Raw genomic sequence first — 20,075 nt, 5'->3', positions numbered from 1 at the left:
AGCAACAAAAATAATGTTATGGTTGGGGGTCTCCACCACATGAGGAACTGTACTAAGGGTTTGCAGCATTAGGAGGATTGAGAATCACTGCATTAACGTTTCCTTAGCTCTCTCCAACCAGAGACCTAATCTCATATCACGGGACAACAAGAGAAATATGACATTTCTGAAGTAACAACGAAAACAATGTTATGGTTGGGGGTCACTACCACATGAGGAACTGTATTAAGGGGTCACGGCATTAGGAAGGGTGAGAACCACTGTATTCACCTTTCCTTAGCTCTCTCCAACCAGAGACCTAATCTCATATCACGGGGCAACAGTAGCAAAATTACAGTTGTGAAGTAGCAACGAAAACAATGTTATGGTTGGGGGTCACCACAACAAGAGAAACTGTCCTAAGGGGTTGCAGCATTAGGAAGGTTGAGAACCACTGCATTAACTTTCCTTTAGCTCTCTCCAACCAGAGACCTAATCTCATATCATGGGACAACAGTAGGAATATGATATTTCTGAAGTAGCAACAAAAATAATGTTATGCTTGGGGTCCCCACCACATGAAGAACTGTATTAAGGGGTCGCGGCATTAGGAAGGGTGAGAACCACCGTATTAACCTTTCCTTAGCTCTCTCCAACCAGAGACCTAGTAATCTCATATCACGGGACAACAGTAGCAAAACTCTTCTTTTCTCTCCAAAAGGCAAACCGAATCCAAAGAACGGCAACATCCTACCTATCCCAGTTCTTTTCCTTGACTTGAAGTAGCAGGACGTCTGGGTTTTCTGCATGTCTGCCTGTCAGGATGTCCACCATCAGCCCTGAATAGTGAGTATCAAGCAATGAGGTGAGAAGCCATGTTGGCACGGGGTGATTTACGTTGCTAGAAGGGAGGTGATGCCGAGCAAACTAGGTTTTCACCAGTACATTGGAGCCTTCAGTGGCACAATGGGTTAAACCCTTGGGCCGGCAGGACTGCTGACTGAAAGGTCAGCAGTTGAAATCCAGGGAGCGGGGTGAGCTCCTGTCTGTCAGCTCCAGCTTCTCATGAGGATTTATTTATCGTGCCATCAGCAACCAGACATTTATATTACATTTTTAACAAAAACAAACAAACAGACAAACACACAACGTTTGCAAGTTTGGTAGTTGATTAAATGTCCTTTGACCAGTATCTGGCCCCTTGGAGTGCCTCTGGTGTTACCGCAAGAAGGTCCTCCCTTGTGCATGTGGCAGGGCTCAGGTTGCATTGCAGCAGGTGGTTTGTGGTGTGCTCTTCTCCGCACTCGCATGTCGCGGACTCCACTGTGTGGCCCCATTTCTTGAGGTTGGCTCTGCATCTCGTGGTGCCAGAGTGCAGTCTGTTCAGCGCCTTCCAAGTTGCCCCATCTTCTGTGTGTCCAGGGGGAAGTCTCTCATTTGGTATCAGCCATTGGTTGAGGTTCTGGGTTTGAGCCTGCCACTTTTGGACTCTCGCTTGCTGAGGTGTTCCAGCGAGTGTCTCTGTAGATCTTAGAAAACTATTTCTTGATTTAAGTCATTGACATGCTGGCTGACACCCAAACAAAGGATGAGCTGGAGATGTCTCTGCCTTGGTCCTTTCACTATTGGCTGCTACTTCCTGGTGGATGTCAGGTGGTGCAATACCAGCTAAGCAGTGTAATTTCTCCAGTGGTGTAGGGCGCAGACACCCCGTGATAATGCGGCATGTCTCATTAAGAGCCACATCCACTGTTTTAGTGTGGTGAGATGTGTTCCACACTGGGCATGCATACTCAGCAGCAGAGTGGCACAGCGCAAGGGCAGATGTCTTCACTGTGTCTGGTTGTGATCCCCAGGTTATTCCAGTTAGCTTTCGTATGATATTGTTTCTAGCACCCACTTTTTGCTTGATGTTCAGGCAGTGCTTCTTGTAGGTTAGAGCACGGTCCAGAGTGACTCCCAGGTATTTGGGTGCGCTGCAATGCTCCAGTGGGATTCCTTCCCAGGTAATAATCCTCAGAGCTCGGGATGCTTGTCTGTTCTTAAGATGAAAAGCACATGTCTGTGTTTTAGACGGAATAGGGATCAGCTGGTTTCCCCTGTAATAGGCAGTAAGAGCACCTAGAGCTTCGGAGAGCTTCTGTTCAACCATCTCAAAGCTCCCTGCTTGAGCGGTGATGGCACGATCATCAACATAGATGAAGCTCTCTGTCCCTTCTGGCAGTGGCTGGTCATTTGTGGAGATGCTAAACATGGATGGAGTGAGCACGCTCCCCTGAGGCAGGCCGTTCTTCTGTTTCCACCATCTGCTTCTCTGGTCCTGGGACTCAACAAAAAAGCTCCTGTTTTGTAGCAGGTTTCTCTCATGAGGAGACACGAGAGAAGCCTCCCACAGGATGGTAAAACATCCGAGCATCCCCTGAGCAATGTACTTGCCAATTCTCTCACACCAGAAGCGACTTGAAGTTTCTCAAGAAACACTTAAATTAAAAGAGGAAAAAGAAATTAAAGAAAAGTTCCCACCCACATCTATGGCAGGCAACGTCCTTGCAGATGGCCAATTCTCTCACACCAGAAGCGACTTGCAGTTTCTCAAGTCACTCCTGACACGACAAAAAAAAAAATCCTCAGAGGTTGTGAGGTCTGTTGGAAAGTCGGCAAGTGGGGTTTATATATCTGTGGAATAATGTCCGGGATGGGAGAAAGAACTCTTGTGTGTTTCAGGTAGGTGTGAATATAACAATTGGCCACCTTGATTAGCATTTAATGGCCTAGCAGTTTCCAAGGTCTGGCTTCTTGAAAATGAACACAATCTGGTTACCAGTATTAAAAAAAACAAAACTCTGAAGTCATAACCGAAAATAAAGAACAATACTCAAAAACAGGGGAATTCCAGACAAGAAACAAGCAGGGCCAACTAATCACCTCCCAATAAATGATTTCCCCAGGCAAGAAGAGCCACACCAAAACAGGAGAATTCCAGACAAGAAACAAGCAAGGCCAACTAATCACCTCCCAACAATGGATTTCCCCGGCAAGAAGAAGCTACACCTTAACAATACTCAAAAACAGGGGAATTCCAGACAAGAAACAAGCAGGGCCAACTAATCCCCTCCCAACAAAGGATTTCCCCAGGCAAGAAGAAGCCACACCTTAACAATACTCAAAAACAGGGGAATTCCAGACAAGAAATAAGCAGGGCCAACTAATCACCTCCCAACAAAGGATTTCCCCAGGCAGGAAGAAGCTACACCTTAACAATACTCAAAAACAGGGGAATTCCAGACAAGAAACAAGCAGGGCCAACTAATCCCCTCCCAACAAAGGATTTCCCCAGGCAAGAAGAAGCCACACCTTAACAATACTCAAAAACAGGGGAATTCCAGACAAGAAACAAGCAGGGCCAACTAATCACCTCCCAACAAAGGATTTCCCCAGGCAGGAAGAAGCTACACCTTAACAATACTCAAAAACAGGGGAATTCCAGACAAGAAACAAGCAGGGCCAACTAATCACCTCCCAACAAAGGATTTCCCCAGGCAGGAAGAAGCTACACCTTAACAATACTCAAAAACAGGAGAATTCCAGACAAGAAACAATCAGGGCCAACTAATCACCTCCCAACAAAGGATTCCCGCAGGCAGGAAGAAGCCACACCTTGAAAACTGATAGGCCATTAAAAGCCAATCAAGGTGGCCAATTAGAATCCTAGAGTTGGAAGAGACCTCCTGGGCCATCCAGTCCAACCCCATTCTGCCAAGAAGCAGGAAAATTGCATTCAAAGCACCCCCGACAGATGGCCATCCAGCCTCTGTTTCAAAGTTTCCAAAGAAGGAGCCTCCACCACACTCTGGGGCAGAGAGTTCCACTGCTGAACAGCTCTCACAGTCAGGAAGTTCTTCCTAATGTTTAGATGGAATCTCCTTTCTTGTAGTTTGAAGCCTCGTAGTTTACTATGTTCACAACAACCCAATGGAGAGAGAGTTGGAAGCATTCCTTTAACTGAAGGGGAAATGCTAGAGGAAAAGGGGGCCGTCAGAGAAGACGGATTGCCGGATAAGCGAAGGTCGGATAAGCGAGACTCGACTGAATTCTATCCCTCTCCTACCTAAGGAAGGTAAAAAGTAAAACTAAACCACTTCTTTTGCTCAGTTTGTTTCTCTTTCCTTCTTCCACAACAGTGACTATTTGTTTAAGCTGCTGCTGATCGGCGATTCTGGAGTCGGGAAATCGTGCCTCCTGCTCCGTTTTGCAGTAAGTACTCACTGTGCAGAATTCAATCGGCTTCTAATCACCCAAATTGATTTATTACTAGCTTTGGGACCAGGCAGTGCCCGGGTTATTTGAGATAGGTATTGTTTGTCTGTGTTGCAATTTTAGTCTAGATCCAATGTCATCTTGGTTCAGTGGGTATGGGTGAACTACAACTCCCATATGCAAGTCCCATCGTCCATGGTCCATCCTTCTCCAAACTGCACCAGGATGTAGAGTGGGTCATGAGGGTCCTGGTGCCAAGATTGGTCTTGATCAGTCATTGGATGTGGGTCACAGCAGTCTCGGGAAGTGAGTTAAGGTACTTCGAGTCCCATCATCCGTGGTCCATCCTCCTCCAAACTGCACCAGGATGTAGAGTGGGTCACGAGGGTTCTGTGTGTCAAGTTTGGTCTTGATCAGTCATTGGATGTGGGTCGCAGCACTCTTGGGAAGTGAGTGGAAGTACTTCAAGTCCCATCATCCGTGGTCCATCCTTCTCCAAACTGTACCAAGATGTAGAGTGGGTCATGAGGGTTCTGTGCGCCAAGTTTGGTCTTGATCAGTCATTGGATGTGGGTCGTAGTGGTCTCAGGAAGCGACTTAAGGTACTTCAAGTCCCATCATCCGTGGTCCATCCTTCTCCAAACTACACCAGGATGTAGAGTGGGTCACGAGGGTTCTGTGTGCCAAGTTTGGTCTTGATCGGTCATTGGATGAGGGTCGCAGCACTCTTGGGAAATGAGTGGAGGTACTTCAAGTCCCATCAGCCATAGTCTGTCCTCCTCGAAACTGCACTAGGATGTAGAGTGAGTCATGGGGGGCTCTGTTTGCAAAGTCTGGTCTTGATCAGTCATTGGATGAGGTGTTGCACTCCGGATCCAGAAGAAGCCCTCTGACTTAAAACACACCACACGAAGAGTGAAGAACCAAGTCTTCTTTTATTGAAGTAAATAGCCAGAAGAAATAAATGCTTGTAAGAAAATCAGAAGGTTCCAAAAAGTATTCGTCCATAAACAGTAGTAACCCAAAGCAATGTCCACACAAGAAATACAGGCAATCCAAGACAGCATTAATCCACACAGGAATCAAGCAGGATGCAAAGACAGTCCAAAAGGCTAGAAAACTCCACAGAAACAAGATCCCTTGAACAAGACTTCCATGGCACAAGCACTTGGTTTCCAAATGATGCCTGATCTGACAAGATTCTCTACAGGCAAACCTTAAATCCCAAAAACTGGTTTCGTTTCCCCCCAGTCTTTGACTTTAACTGACAAATTCTTTTGGATCTACGTAAACATTGGGCTTCTTGTCGATTCTGGCTAATCTCCAGCAGCGAACTCTGCTTATCTGACTCCGTATTAACTCTAGCAGGTGCCAGACTGTTTTCCAAACTAGAATCTGGAGAACTCACAGGCGGAGGGAGTAAACCTTCTTCCCAAGGCCTGACAGAAACATTCTCATGAGAATCTGCCCTTTGCACCAAAACCTGTCTGTCAGTGTCTGCATGAAACTCATTGCCCAAAGTGTCTCCATCTTGCACCTCAGTCAATCCCAGCATCCCCCACATCAGAAGCAACAGGGGACTGGTTTCCTTCCTCATTACTCACATCAGACACAGAAACATCAGGAGACTGAAACACATTCACAGGTTCAAGCATAGGCTCAGGTTCAATCACAGGCTGAGTCCCAACATGAGGGTCGCAGTGGTCTCAAAAAGTGAGTGAAGGTACTGCAAGTCCCATCATCCGTGGTTCATCCTCCTCCAAACTGCACCAGGATGCAGAGGGGGTCATGAGGGCATAGACTATTTCTTTATTTAAGTTGTTGGCATGTTGACTGATATCCAAACAGGGAGATGTCTCTGCCTTGGTCCTTTCACTATTGGTTGCTACTCCCCGGTGGATGTTAGGTGGTACAATACCGGCTAAACAGGGTAATTTCTCCAATGGTGTAGGGCACAGACACCCTGTGATAATGCGGCATGTCTCATTAAGAGCCACATCCACTGTTTTAGCGTGGTGAGGTGTATTCCATAGTGGGCATGCATACTCAGCAGCAGAGTAGCAAATCGCAAGGGCAGATGTCTTCACTGTGTCTGGTTGTGATCCCCAGGTTGTGCCAGTCAGCTTTCGTATGATATTGTTTCTAGCGCCCTATGATCTACAGAGATACTCGCAGGAACACCTCAGGAAGCGAGAGTCCAAAAGTGGCAGGCTAAAACCGGGAACCAAGTGACCAGATACTGGTCAAAGGACATTTAACAGAATGCCAAGTTTGCAAACTTTGTGGGTTTTTTTGCTTGTTTGTTTTGTAAATACAACTGATAAATATATAGTAGAGTACAACTACCTACGTGCCTTTTTCTCTTCTTCTATTCTAGGATGACACCTATACAGACAGCTACATCAGCACCATTGGCGTAGATTTCAAAATCCGAACAATTGAGTTGGAAGGAAGGACAATTAAGCTGCAAATTGTGAGTATTCCTTCTCTGGAAAGAGAAACATTATTCCAGCTGGGTGGGAAGGATACAGGCTCCAAGGCCTCTACCTCCAGCAGCTGAATGGGTTGCAAAGTCTCAACAGGTGTGGCCTTTCTGACCAGACAAAAGGTATCAGGATCTGGCAAAAAAACCCTGAGTATTCCCTGTCTACGAAATCAAGGAGATTGGCCATAAGTTAGTAGGCAACCTTTCTCTCTCCCTCCATTTCCTTCGACCCTTTCATCCTTCCTTCTCTCATTCTTTCCTCCTTCCCTTCCACCCTTTCGTCCTTCCCTCCCTTTTGTCTTTCCTTCTTTCTCTTTCCTTCCTCCTTCCCTCCCTCTTTCCTTCCATCCTTCCCTTCCACCCTTTCGTCCTTCCTTCCCTTTTGTCTCTTCCTTCTGTCTTTTGTTTATCCTTCCTTCTCTTTTTTTACTCCTTCCCTTCCTTCCATCCTACCTTCCCTTTTGTCTTTTCTTCCTTCCCTCTTTCCTCCCTCCTTCCCTCTTTCTCCTTCCACCCTTCCTTTCCTCCATTTCATCCTTCTCTCTTCCCTTCCTCCTTCCCTTCCTTCCTTCCACCTTCATCCTTCCTTCCCTTTTGTCTTTCCTTCTTTCCCTTTTCTCCTTCCTTCCCTCCCTCCCTCTCATTCCATCCTTCCACCCTTTCATCCTTCCTTCCTTCCCTTTTATCTCTTCCTTCTGTCTTTTGCTTATCCTTCCTTCTCTTTCTTCTTTTTCCTTCCTCCTTTCCTTCCACCCTTCCTTCCCTTTTGTCTTTTCTTCCTTCCCTCTTTCCTGCCTCCTTTCCTCTCCCCCTCTTTCTCCTTCGACCTTTCCTTTCCTCCCTTTCATCCTTCCTTCCTTCCTTCCTTCTTTCCTTCTCTCTTCCCTTCCACCCTTTCATTCTTCCTTCCCTTTTGTCTTTTCTTCTTTCCCTTTCCTCCCTCCTTCCCTCTCTCCTCCTCATTCTATCCTTCCTTCCCTTTTTCCTTCCTCCTACCTTCCCTTCTGCCATTTCATCCTTCCTTCCCTTTTGTCTTTCCTTCCCTCCCTCCTTTCCTCTTTCTCATTCCATCGTTCCTTTCCTCCCTTTCACCCTTCCTTTCTTCTCTCTTCCCTTCTTCCTTCCCTTCCTTCCGTTTCATCTTTCCTTCCCTTTTGTTTTCCCTTCCTTCCCTCTTCCTTCTCTCCATCCCTCTGTCTTCCTCATTCCATCTTTCCTTTCCTCCCTTTCGTCCTTCCTTCTTTTTCCTTCCTCCTTCCCTTCCACCATTTCATCCTTCCTTCTTTCCCTCATTCCTCCCTCCTTCCCTCTCTCCCTCTTTCTCATTCCATCCTTCCTTTCCTGGGAGGTCTGGATAAGAATTAATTTCACACTGATTATTTTGTTTTTATTTGTAGTAGAATTAAGTGGGGGAGGGGGATTCTGGGAGAAGGGAAAGTGGATGTTTATGTTGGATAGGATGCTTTGAAATGAAATCAAGGATGGCCCTCTTCCAGCACTGCCCACCAGAACGCATCCTTTACCAGAACCCTGTTTTGTTTTCCTCCCCAGTGGGACACGGCAGGGCAGGAGCGCTTCCGAACCATCACGTCCAGCTATTACCGAGGCGCACATGGCATCATCATTGTGTATGATGTGACAGACCAGGTGAGAGACCCAGTCCTCCGCTCTCTTCTGCAGGCTAAACATGCCCAGCTCTTTAAGCCGCTCCTCATAGGTCTTGTACTCCAGACACTTGATCATTTGAGTCACCCTCCTCTGGACAATTTCCAGCTTGTCAACTTCTCCCTTCAATTGTGGTGCCCAGAACTGGACACAGTATTCCAGGTGAATCAAGGCAAACCATGTGCAATCAGTAGCTAATCTGGGAGCATACTTCCATACCTAGGCAATCCTTTGTTGTCTGAGCATGATGGCCCTCCAAGTGTAGTTTTCTGGTGGTGGATACATAGGTGACTGTGGAGCCCTATTCTTGACTCACATGTTCTCCCACAGTGACAACATCAGTTTCCAGATGGAACGTAGTCCCAATCAGCATTGGCTTGATGCACCCTCCTCTTGGCACATTTCTCCCTTTTGCCCTCCATTCATGCTTCTTCAAATTCCACAGCACTGCTGGTCACAGCTGAACTCCAGTTGGAGCACTCAAGGGCCAGGACTTCCCGGTTCTCTCTTTGTGTCTATGCGACAGTTTTTAAGGTTGGCTTTAAGCCCATCTTTCAATCCCTTTTCCTGTCCACGAATATTCCATTTTTGATTCTTGCATTGGGAATAGAGTAACTGCTTTGGGAGACAGGACAAGGTGGCCAGTCCTTGATGGCGTAGGAGCATCACTTCAGTGCTGGTGGTCTTTGCTGCTTCTTCCAGCACGCTGACATTTGTCCGCTTGTCTTCCCAAGAGATTTGCAGGATTTTTCAGAGGCAGCGCTGATGGAATCGTTCCAGGAGTTAAGTGTGACGTCTGTAGACAGTCCATGTCTCACAGGCGTATAGCAGGGTTGGGAGGACAATAGCTTTGTAAACAAGCACCTTGGTCTCCCTACGGATGTCCCGGTCCTCAAACACTCTCTGCTTCATTCAGAAGAATGCTGCACTCGCAGAGCTCAGGCGGTGTTGTATTTCAGTGTCAATGTTGACTTTGGTGGAGAGGTGGCTGCCAAGGGAGCCGAAATGGTCAACATTTTGTAATGTTACACCAGTAAGCTGTGTTCTGGCACGGCTGTGCCAGTGGCTTGAATTCCCTTTTTCTTTCTTTGCTTGTTTGCATGAATTCCTAAAGGCTATGCACTTTGCAATTCGGTAGCTTCTTCCAGGCTGCAGTTATAGGGCCAGCAACCTGTCAATCACTGTTGCAGCCTTTAGATCCGCCCCTTTCCCCAGGGTTTGGGAGGGAAAAGGGACCTTTAGCTCCGTTATCACGGAGAAGCCTTTTCAACAGGACGCGTGAGATTCTCCCACCTGTAGAGAAGCTCGGTTTCTTACAAAGCTCCGAGGGAAAATAGTCCCAAAGCTTTGGGGGAAGACAGTTCTCAAAGCTCTGGCTGGGGAACTTACAGCCTCAGAGCTCTGAGGAAGACAGCCCTAAAGCTTCTGAAGAAAACAGTTTTACAGATCCAAAGGTCTCCAGCTGGAAAATCTCTAGTTTTGGCCAGTAAGGTTACTCGGGTACCCAAAAAGCAAATTGGAACCGGGAGTAAGGCCCCACACCAGCCAGCCTAAAGACAGATTGCCCAGGGAGGGGTCGAAGGGTTTTCCTTGTAAAAGAAAGAAATAGTTCCCGAAGCAAGCTGCCTGTCCTTTGTGGGCAAGTTAAGAAGAATTTGTGTGTTTTGTTGAAGATCGAAGCGATAATAAAGAACTTTGTTAAACTTTCCAAGTTTCTAAAGACTTTGTTTAGGAAAATCCATAGGGCCTCTCAGCCGAGGCACCCCGGCGTCCCGCTGGGCACAAAGAGCACGTCCTGTTTTAAAAGACAATTGCTATAGGCCCAGTGCGTGTCAGCACAAGCTGTATTTATGGCATTGGAGAGGGATTGGCTGGTGACTGCTGGAAGAGCACTTTTGTTGGACGAGATCAACCGCTATGCCAGCGAGAATGTTCAATGGGAGACCGAGCTTCTCGAGCTTCTCGTCTGCTTCTGCAAAGGTGTTTAGTGGGGATTATTCTCCCCTATGAACCATCAAGATTATTAAGATCGTCTGGAGAGGCCCTGCTCTCGGTCCCACCGGCCTCGCAAGCACGTCTGGTGGGGACGAGGGACAGGGCCTTCTCGGTGGTGGCCCCTCGACTCTGGAATTCTCTCCCATTGGAGATCAGAACTGCCCCGTCTATAGTGACGTTTAGGAAACAGGTGAAGACTTGGTTATGGAGACAGGCATTCGACGGGTGAGGATGGATGGAGGATGATGAGCAACGGTTTTAGTGTGACGACTGACCATTATAGTTATTGATTGTAATTGCTGTTTTAATGTTTTATTGTAATATGTATTATGATGTTTTATTGATTGTATGTAATATTATGGTTGGAAACCAGTCTGAGTCCCTCAAGAGAGGTGAGAAAGCCGGTATACAAAACTTTTAAATTAATTAAATAAATAAATATAGGTCTTCTTCTGAATGTGCACAAACTACTTTATCATCGGCATATTATGTTTAGAATGTTATTATTAAATACTACTATATTTAGAGCATCCCTAAAGCAAGCAAAATGAAAAACCTTTGCAAAAAGTCATTGCCATCAAGTGCAACGATAGCTCCGATTGTGAATGGCTTTAAAACCAAAGACTCACAATCGGTTTTCGCTGACCTACCTCTCTTTTCCAGGATTCGTTCAACAACATGCACCTCTGGATGGAGGAGATCAACCGCTATGCCAGCGAGAATGTGAACAAGCTGATTGTTGGAAACAAGAGCGACCTCACAAGCAAGAAAGCCGTGGACTACACAACAGCCAAGGTACGCACCTGGGGAACGTGACGCATCACGTGCTGTGAAATCACTACCATTAGCAGCCTGCCGAGGCCCATAAACACGTGGGGTGTCACCATCTAAACCAGTGGTTCTCAACCTTCCTAACGCCACGACCCCTTTATATAGTTCCTCATGTTGTGATGACCCCCAACCCTAAAATGATTTTCGTTGCTACTTAATAACTGGAATTTTGCTACTGTTATGAATCATCATGTAAATATCTGCTTGGCAGGATGTATATTCATTCTCTGGACCTTGGGAGTTGTAGTTGCTGGGATTTATAGTTCACCTGCAATCAAAGAACATTCTGAATTCCACCAGAGATGGAATTGATCCAAACTTGGCACACAGAACGCCCATGACCAGTAAAAAATAATGAAAGGGTTAGGTGAGCATTGGCCTTGAGTTTGGGAATTGTAGTTCACCTATCTCCAGAAAGCACTGTGGACTCAAACAATGATAGATCTGGACTAAACTTGGCATGAATACTCAATATGCCCAAATGTGAACACTGTTGGGAATTTGGGGAAAATAGACTTGACATTTGGGAGTTGTAATTGCTGGGATTTATAATTCACCTACAATCAGAGAGCCTTCTGAACCCCATCAACGATAGAATTGGGCCAGACTTCCCACACAGAACCCTCCATGACCAATAGAAAATATTATTTTTTCTAATGCTCTTCAGTGACCCCTCTGACACAGTCTTGCGACCCCCTCAGGGGTCCCGACCCCCAGATTGAAAAACACTGATCTAAAACATGTAAATAGGAATTCTGTCGTGTCTGGGGGAATGACGTTAAGATGTGTTCTGGTTTTGGAGAACACAAAGGTTATAATTTTGATTTTAGATATACCAGTCTTTGTTTCTTTAATGTATTTCTATTCATAAATAAAGGGGAAATTAGAGACGAGAGATATATTGGGAAAAAAACACCAAACATTTTTCATCTATATAAATAAAAATGTAATGTTCATTTGTGGGATTAACATAACTCAAAAACCACTGGAGGAATTGACACCAAATTTGGACACAAGACACCTATCAGGCCAACGAGTGACCATCATGCAAAATAATTTTGTCATTTGGGAGTTGTAGTTGCTGGGATTTATAGTTATTATTATTATTATTATTATTATTATTATTATTATTATTATTTAAACTTATATGCCGCCACTCCCCTGGGGCTCAGAGTGGCTTACAAGAATAGCTAAAATCTAACAAAGTTTAAAAGCAATTTAAAACAATTTAAAAACAACAGTATCAAACATTGAAAGCCTGTCGGAACAGGTATGTCTTACATGCCCTGCGGAAAGCTGGTAAGTCCCGCAGGGCACGAACTTCAGGTGGCAGAGCATTCCAGAGTGATGGCGCCACTGCTGTGAAGGCTCTGCGTCTGGTTGCTGTTAGATGCAAGGTCTTGACACTGGGGACTTCCAATAGATCTTGGTCCTCAGAACGGAGGGATCTCTGGGGTTGGTAGGGGGTGAGACGATCCCTCAGATACATTGGCTCCAGACCATGCAAGGCCTTAAAGGTGAGTACCATCCCTTTGAAAGTGATCCGGTGCTCAATTGGTAACCAATGCAGCTGTAGTAAGATTGGGGTGATGTGGCATCTCATCGGAATTCCCGCAAGAACCCGAGCAGCTGCATTTTGTACCAACTTGAGCTTCCGGATCACCGACAGAGGAAGGCCAATGTAGAAGGCATTACAGTAGTCCAGTCTTGAGATGATTATAGCCTGGATCACCGTAGCTAGGTCATCCCTGGACAGGTAGGGGGCCAGCCGTCTAGCCTGCCGCAGGTGAAAGCAGGCGGTTTTGCTCACGGCGGAGACCTGGGCCTCCATTGTCAGCAGAGGGTCCAAAAGGACTCCCAGACTCTTTACTAATGATGACGGGCGTAACGCCTCGCCATCCAGGGTGGGCAGATGGATGTCCCCACTGCCCGGTCGACCCAGCCATAGGATCTCCGTCTTTGCTGGATTCACCCTCAACCTGCTGGCACGCAGCCATCCAGTCACGGCCTCGAGGCACTGATGGAAACAATTGGGTACAGAGTCCGGTCGGCCTTCCATCTTCAGCACCAGCTGAGTGTCATCGGCATACTGATAACACTCAAGCCCAAAACCTCGAACCAGCTGAGCAAGTGGTTGGATATAGATGTTAAACAACAGAGGGGAGAGAATGGCCCCCTGAGGAACCCCACAAGATAGAAGGGACCTCTCAGAGACCAGTTGCTGGGATTTATAGTTAACCTACAAGCAAAGAGCATTCTGAACTCCACCAATGATGGAATTGAACCAAACATGGCACATAGGACTCCCATAACCAACAGAAAACACTAGAAGGGTTTGGTGAGCATTGACCTTGAGTTTGGGAGTTGTATGACCAACAGAAAAGGCCATCCAGTCCAACTCTGTTCACCAGGGCAAGAAAATTTAATCAAAGCCCTCCTGACAAAAAGCCATCCAGCCATAGCTAGAGATATATGTGATTCACACACAGAGAGATATAGTATCATCGATTTGAAAGGGACTCCTAAAGAAGGACAATGATATGTTGCATGTTCCAGAGTAGGAAAACCAGACAATCTCCACATCAAAACTGACAAAGAAACAAAAAGAAATACTGTTTACCCACAATTTATTTATTTATTTGTTTGTTTATTTATTTATTTATTTACAGCATTTATATTCTGCCCTTCTCACTCCGCAGGGGACTCAGGGCGGATTACAGTGTACACATATATGGCAAATATTCAATGCCAATTTTGACATACAACTTATACAGACATACACAGAGGCTATTTAACTTTTTCTGGCCATCAGGGTAGCTGTCGCTTTCATCGTCCATCTGCGATGCTGATGAAGCACTTCCGCATTCCCCACATGCTTCCCCGCTGGAATGCTTTGCCGGAGTCTTCTTTATGGCCTCATAAATCAATTAATTTAGCCTCCCCACACTTTAAGGTGGTACCTTATTTTCCTACTTGACAGATGCAACTGTCTTTTGGGTTGCAAAGGTCAACAACGGGCTACACTCAATTGGTTGGAAACCCACTCCAACCCGGGCTGGCTTCGAACTCATGACCTTTTGGTCAGAGTGATCTTAATGCAGCTGACACCCAGCCAGCTGCACCACAATCCCGTACAGGAATCAATTATATCCCATATCGATTTCTGTACGGTAAATTCATCTTTCTTATCGTCTTTATACGAATCTATTATTTGTCTATATTGATACCAGGTTAGATTACAGCCCTTTTAGCAAGAGCAATGCCTATTGTTGCATTTTCATTCTTGGTCTCTCGTTTCCCTGCATTCAGGAATATGCGGACTCCCTCGGGGTGCCCTTCCTAGAAACCAGTGCAAAAAATGCCACCAATGTGGAGCAGGCGTTTCTCACGATGGCAGCGGAGATCAAGAACCGAGTGAGCAGCGGTCCCACTCAGAACGACAGCCACAAGTCCAACCTCCACATCCAGAGCGGGCCCCTGAGGCAAGAAGGAGCCGGTCAAGAAGACGGAGGAGGAGGCTGCTGCTAAAGGAAGCGCCCAACCCGGATCGATACCCGTGGAAGGTTTGGAGAATGTGTGGGTGCCTGGGGTCAGTTCCCTTTGGGTCTGCGCCACTGCTAACGGCACCTGGACTTCCCCTCTTCTTCATATGCACAATAGGACTTTGGTTGGCAAAGCAGCCTTTGATTCCGTTATCTCATGTTTATGACCTTGGAGCCATAATATCCGTCCCTGCCCAGCTGATACCTTCTCGCTAGCGGCCACATCCTGTCCGATCCTCCGATGCAGACACGAATTCAGCACTCTGCCATCCCACAGCAGCCAAAGGAAGGATCAAGAGTTGCAAAAGAAAAAGCAGAGAAGGGGAAAAGGATTTTATACCAGGTTAATTCCTTTGCAACAAGAGTATCGTGATTTTCCTGAATTTTTTTTTTTTGCCTTCAAAACATTGCACATTCAGCATTGTGAGCATGCACGCAACATCACTTCACATTGGCTTTTCACAAACATGTCCTTTTTGAACGTTCGTCCCCAAATCAGCCTCTTATTTCAGTGTGGAAGGTTTTCAGACTAATATAAAGATCAGATTTGTTTCTCTCTGCTCCCTCTGGCTACTACGTGTAGATTGCTATACACGTATCTGCATCCCAAGCATACATTAACTCCCCTAAGTATTGGGAATTCGGGTTTGGGGAGGGTCCAGAGAAATTTCTACTCCCTTGTCTCAGCTTCCTTTGTCTCTCACTGCAAAGAACTGCAGACCTTCAATTCCCTCAAAGAGAAAAGGACAAACTATTTGTGGGTTGTTGTAGGTTTATTTGTGGGTTGTTGCAGGAACTATATGGCCATGTTCTAGAGGCATTTTCTCCTGACGTTTCGCCTGCATCTATGGCAAGCATTCTTAGAGGTAGTGAGGTCTGTTGGAACTAGGAAAAAGGGTTTATATATCTGTGGAATGACCGGAGTGAGACAAAGGACTCTTGTCTGCTGGAGCTAGGTGTGAATGTTATTTGTGTATTGTCGAAGGCTTTCATGGCCAGAATCCCTGGGTGGTTGTGTGTTTTCCAGGCTGTATGGCCACATTCCAGAAGCATTCTCTCCTGACGTTTTGCCTGCAGCTTGGGGGTCCTCCTGGATTCAGCGCTGATGCTTGATGCGCAGGTGTCGGCGGTGGCTGGGAGGGCCTTCGCATAATGAAAAACTTGTGTGCCAGCTGCGATCATACCTCATGAAGTCTGACTTGACCATGGTGGTCTTAGTTACCTCTAGGCTGGACTGCTGTAATGCTCTCTATGTGGGGCTACCCTTGAAGACAGTCCAGAAACTACAACTTGTCCAACGCTCAGTAGCCAGATTAAGAACTGGAGCTAGTTATAGGGAGCGGTCAACCCCCGTTTAAAGAGCTCCACTGGCTGCCATTCATTTTCCAGTCCCAATTCAAGGTACAGGTTATCACCTACAAAGCCCTAAACGGTTTGGGACCTGCCTACCTTCGTGACCGTATCTCGCTCTACATACCAACCCAGGCCCTTCATTCCTCGGGGGAGGTCCTCCTTTCATCTTGTGCCCACAAGCTTGCCATAGATGCAGGCAAGATGTCATGAGAGAATGCTTCTGGAATATGACCATACCGTCCTTAGAGTAACGTTCACACCACCCGCTCTAGAACAGAGTTTCTCAAACTCTGCTCCTCCAGATGTTTTGGACTTCAGCTTAACGTTCACCACCCGCTCTAGAACAGAGCTTCTCAAACTCTGCTCCTCCAGATATTTTGGACTTCAGCTTAACGTTCACACCACCCGCTCTAGAGCAGAGCTTCTCAAACTCTGCTCCTCCAGATGTTTTGGACTTCAGCTTAACGTTCACACCACCCGCTCTAGAACAGAGTTTCTCAAACTCTGCTCCTCCAGATGTTTTGGACTTCAGCTTAACGTTCACACCACCCGCTCTAGAACAGAGTTTCTCAAACTCTGCTCCTCCAGAAGTTTTGGGAGCTGGGAGCTGAAGTCCAAATGACTTGCAGCACAGTTTGAAAAACACTGTTCTAGAATGACCCTCGTGAAACGCTGGGACACACTCTTTGGAGAATAGCAGGGCACTCTAGAGAGAGAGAGAGAGAGAGAAACAACAACGTGACCAGGGCCTAGAGTTCTAGATGAGCCAAGTCCATGGACATTACTTTTAAGACTGTCAACCAGTCCCTTTTTACACTGAGCAATCACAACTTCTGCATGACTTCAATTATAGACTACACAGGCAAAGACTTTTGTTTTTAAAGGAAGGCGAGTTGTGCGTATGGTTTGTGTTTTTCTTAACAATTCCACAATTTCTGTCCAATTGCGCATTTCCAGGAAACCCTGCAATAATGGATCCTTTCCTCGTGCACCCCATCAATCCTAAACTTCCCTTTCCATATTCTGTCTGTCAGCACTAACTCATAAACAATAAACCATTTCTGTCCTCCTCTTGGCTCTGAGTTATATACCATATATTATAACTGGTAGGGTTTGGGGTGATTGTCCTTGGATCTGGGAGTTGTAGTGCGCCCTCATCCAGAGAGCACAGAACACAGCCAATGTTGGATCTGCACCAAACTTGCCACACAGATCTAACATGGCTGACTTTGAATACAAATGGGGTTTGGGGGTGAATGTCCTTGGATCTGGGAGTTGTAGTTCGCCCTTATCTAGAGAGCACAGAACACAGCCAATGTTGGATCTGCACTCAACTTGGCACACAGATCCAACATGGTCAACTTCGAATACTTTTAGGGTTTGGGGGTGAATGTGCTTGGATCTGAGAGTTGTAGTTGGCCCTTATCCAGAGAGCACAGAACACAGCCAACGTTGGATCTGCACCAAACTTGGCACACACATCCAACATGGCCAACTTTGAATACTGATAGGGTTTGGGGGTGATTGACCTTGGATCTGGGAGTAGTAGTTGGTCCTTATTCAGAAAGCACTGAATGACGCCAACGTTGGATCTGCACCAAACTTGGCACACAGATCCAACATGGCCAACTTTGAATACAGGTGGGGTTTGGGAGTGATTGTCTTTGGATCTGAGAGATGTAGTTCGCCCTCATCTAGAGAGTACTGAATGCAGCCCACGTTCAATCTGCACCAAACTTGGCACACAGATCCAACATGGCCAACTTTGAATACAGGTGGGGTTTGGGAGTGATTGTCTTTGGATCGGAGAGTTGTAGTTCGCCCTCGTCTAGAGAGTACTGAATGCAGCCGACGTTCAATCTGCACCAAACTTGGCACACAGATCCAACATGGCCAACTTCTAATACTGGTAGGGTTTGGGGGTGAATGTCCTTTGATCTGGGAGTTGTAGTTCGCCCTCATCCAGACAGCATTGAATGCAGCCAACGTTGGATCTGCACCAAACCTGGCACACAGATCCAACATGGCCAACTTTGAATACAGGTGGGGTTTGGGAGTGATTGTCTTTGGATCTGAGAGTTGTAGTTTGCCCTCATCCAGAGAGTACTGAATGCAGCCGACGTTGGATCTGCACCAAACCTGGCACATAGATCCAACATGGCCAACTTTGAATACAGGTGGGGTTTGGAGTGATTGGCCCATGCTTTTGGGAACCGCAGTTCACCCACATCCTTATGCATTTTTGAATGGGAGCATTCATAAATATCAAAACAAATAATAACACCCTGAAACAAACAATGCCTTTTTCAAACAACCCAGGTAAAAATAACGAAAAGCGCTTTGAAGAATGGAAGGGGCTCACTTTGCCTTCATGGTATGTGGACAGCAATGCCATGTCCTCTCTCTTCATCTCCCGAGCCATCTTTCTAAACATGCTCCACATGGTGTATGAGGTTATTTCTCCAACCCAAAAAGAAAGGGCTGAGATGTGATTGCTGCCGGGATGTTTGTGTGTGTAAGTAAGTGAGAATGTCCTGATGGGAGTTCCAGGTCAAAGGCATTTTGCTTCCTGAGACAAAGAACAAGATGGCACATCTATTAAGATATTTACCCTCAAGTGCTGCTTCTATTTTATAAGTTTTATACTAATTTATGCAATGTTTCTGATGCATAATAATAATAATTTTAAGCTGATCTGGCAGCTGAGTCTAATATTGATAAAGGGCAGAATTTTGGACTAGGAATCCTTGGAGATCAAGATCAGGATTCAAATCTCTGCCTTGGACACCAACTGGGTGACACAGAGGATGTGAAGGTGCATCCATATGGTAACGTTCAGACCTCACAACCTCTGAGGATGCTTGCCATAGATGCAGGCGAAACGTCAGGAGAGAATGCTTCTAGACCATGGCCATTTATCCCAAAAAAACCTACAACAACCCAGTGATTCCAGCCATGAAAGCCTTCGATAATACAACGTACATACAATTTTAAACCAGTGGATTGCTGTAGGTTTTTTCGGCCTATATGGCCATGTTCTAGAGGCATTCTCTCCTGACGTATCGCCTGCATCTATGGCAAGCATCCTCAGAGGTAGTGAGGTCTGTTGGAACTAGGAAAAAGGGTTTATACATCTGTGGAATGACCAGGGTGGGAAAAGGGACTCTGTTGGAGCTAGGTGTCAATGTTTCAACTGACCACCTTGATTAGCATTTGATTGCCTGGCAGTGCCTGGAGCAATCTTTTGTTGAGAGGTGATTAGATGTCCTCGTTTGTTTCCTCTCAGTTGTGTAGGGGTGTCTGCGCCCTACACTACTGAAGAAATTACACTGCTTAGGCGGTATTGAACCACCTGACATCCGCCGGGAAGTAGCAGCCAATAGTGAAAGGACCAAGGCAGGGACATCCCCAGCTCATCCCCTGTTTGGGTATCAGCCAGCACGTCAATGACATAAATCTAGAAATAGTTTTCTAAGATCTACAGAGACACTCGCTGGAACACCCCAGCAAGAGAGAGTCCAAAAGTGGCAAGCTCAAACCCAGAACCTCAACCAATGGCTGACACCAAATGAGAGACTCCCCCCTGGGCACACAGAGGACTGGGCGACTTGGAAGGTGCTGAACAGACTGTGCTCTGGCACCACGAGATGCAGAGCCAACCTTCAGAAATGGGGCTACAAAGTGGAATCCTCGACGTGCGAGTGCGGAGAAGAGCAAACCACTGACCACCTGCTGCAATGCAACCTGAGCCCTGCCACATGCACAATGGAGGACCTCCTTGCAGCAACACCAGAAGCACTCCAAGTGGCCAGATACTGGTCAAAGGACATTTAATCAACTACCAAGTTTGCAAACTTTATGTCTTTTGTCTGTTTGTTTGCTTTGTTCTGTTAGAAATGTAATATAATCGACTGGTTGCCCTGACACGACAAATAAATAAGGTCATTTGGTATGCCCATACCACCAAG

General features: G+C 46.3%; 1 protein-coding gene across 1 annotated transcript; it reads left to right on the top strand.

The window, feature by feature from the left end:
* Nucleotides 1–697: 697 nt before the first annotated feature.
* LOC132781328 (ras-related protein ORAB-1-like) lies at nt 698–17,176 on the top strand. Its single transcript, XM_067462042.1, has 6 exons — nt 698–825; nt 4,161–4,233; nt 6,614–6,709; nt 8,273–8,368; nt 11,045–11,176; nt 14,522–17,176. Exons 1-6 carry the CDS (start codon nt 803–805, stop codon nt 14,738–14,740), a joined length of 639 nt encoding a protein of 212 aa, XP_067318143.1. The 5' UTR covers nt 698–802; the 3' UTR covers nt 14,741–17,176.
* Nucleotides 17,177–20,075: the final 2,899 nt, after the last annotated feature.

This window comes from Anolis sagrei, chromosome Y (assembly GCF_037176765.1).
Source record: "Anolis sagrei isolate rAnoSag1 chromosome Y, rAnoSag1.mat, whole genome shotgun sequence".
NCBI lineage: Eukaryota > Metazoa > Chordata > Lepidosauria > Squamata > Dactyloidae > Anolis > Anolis sagrei.
Note: the sequence above shows the minus strand (reverse complement) of the source record. Positions and strands in the feature narration are given on the sequence as shown.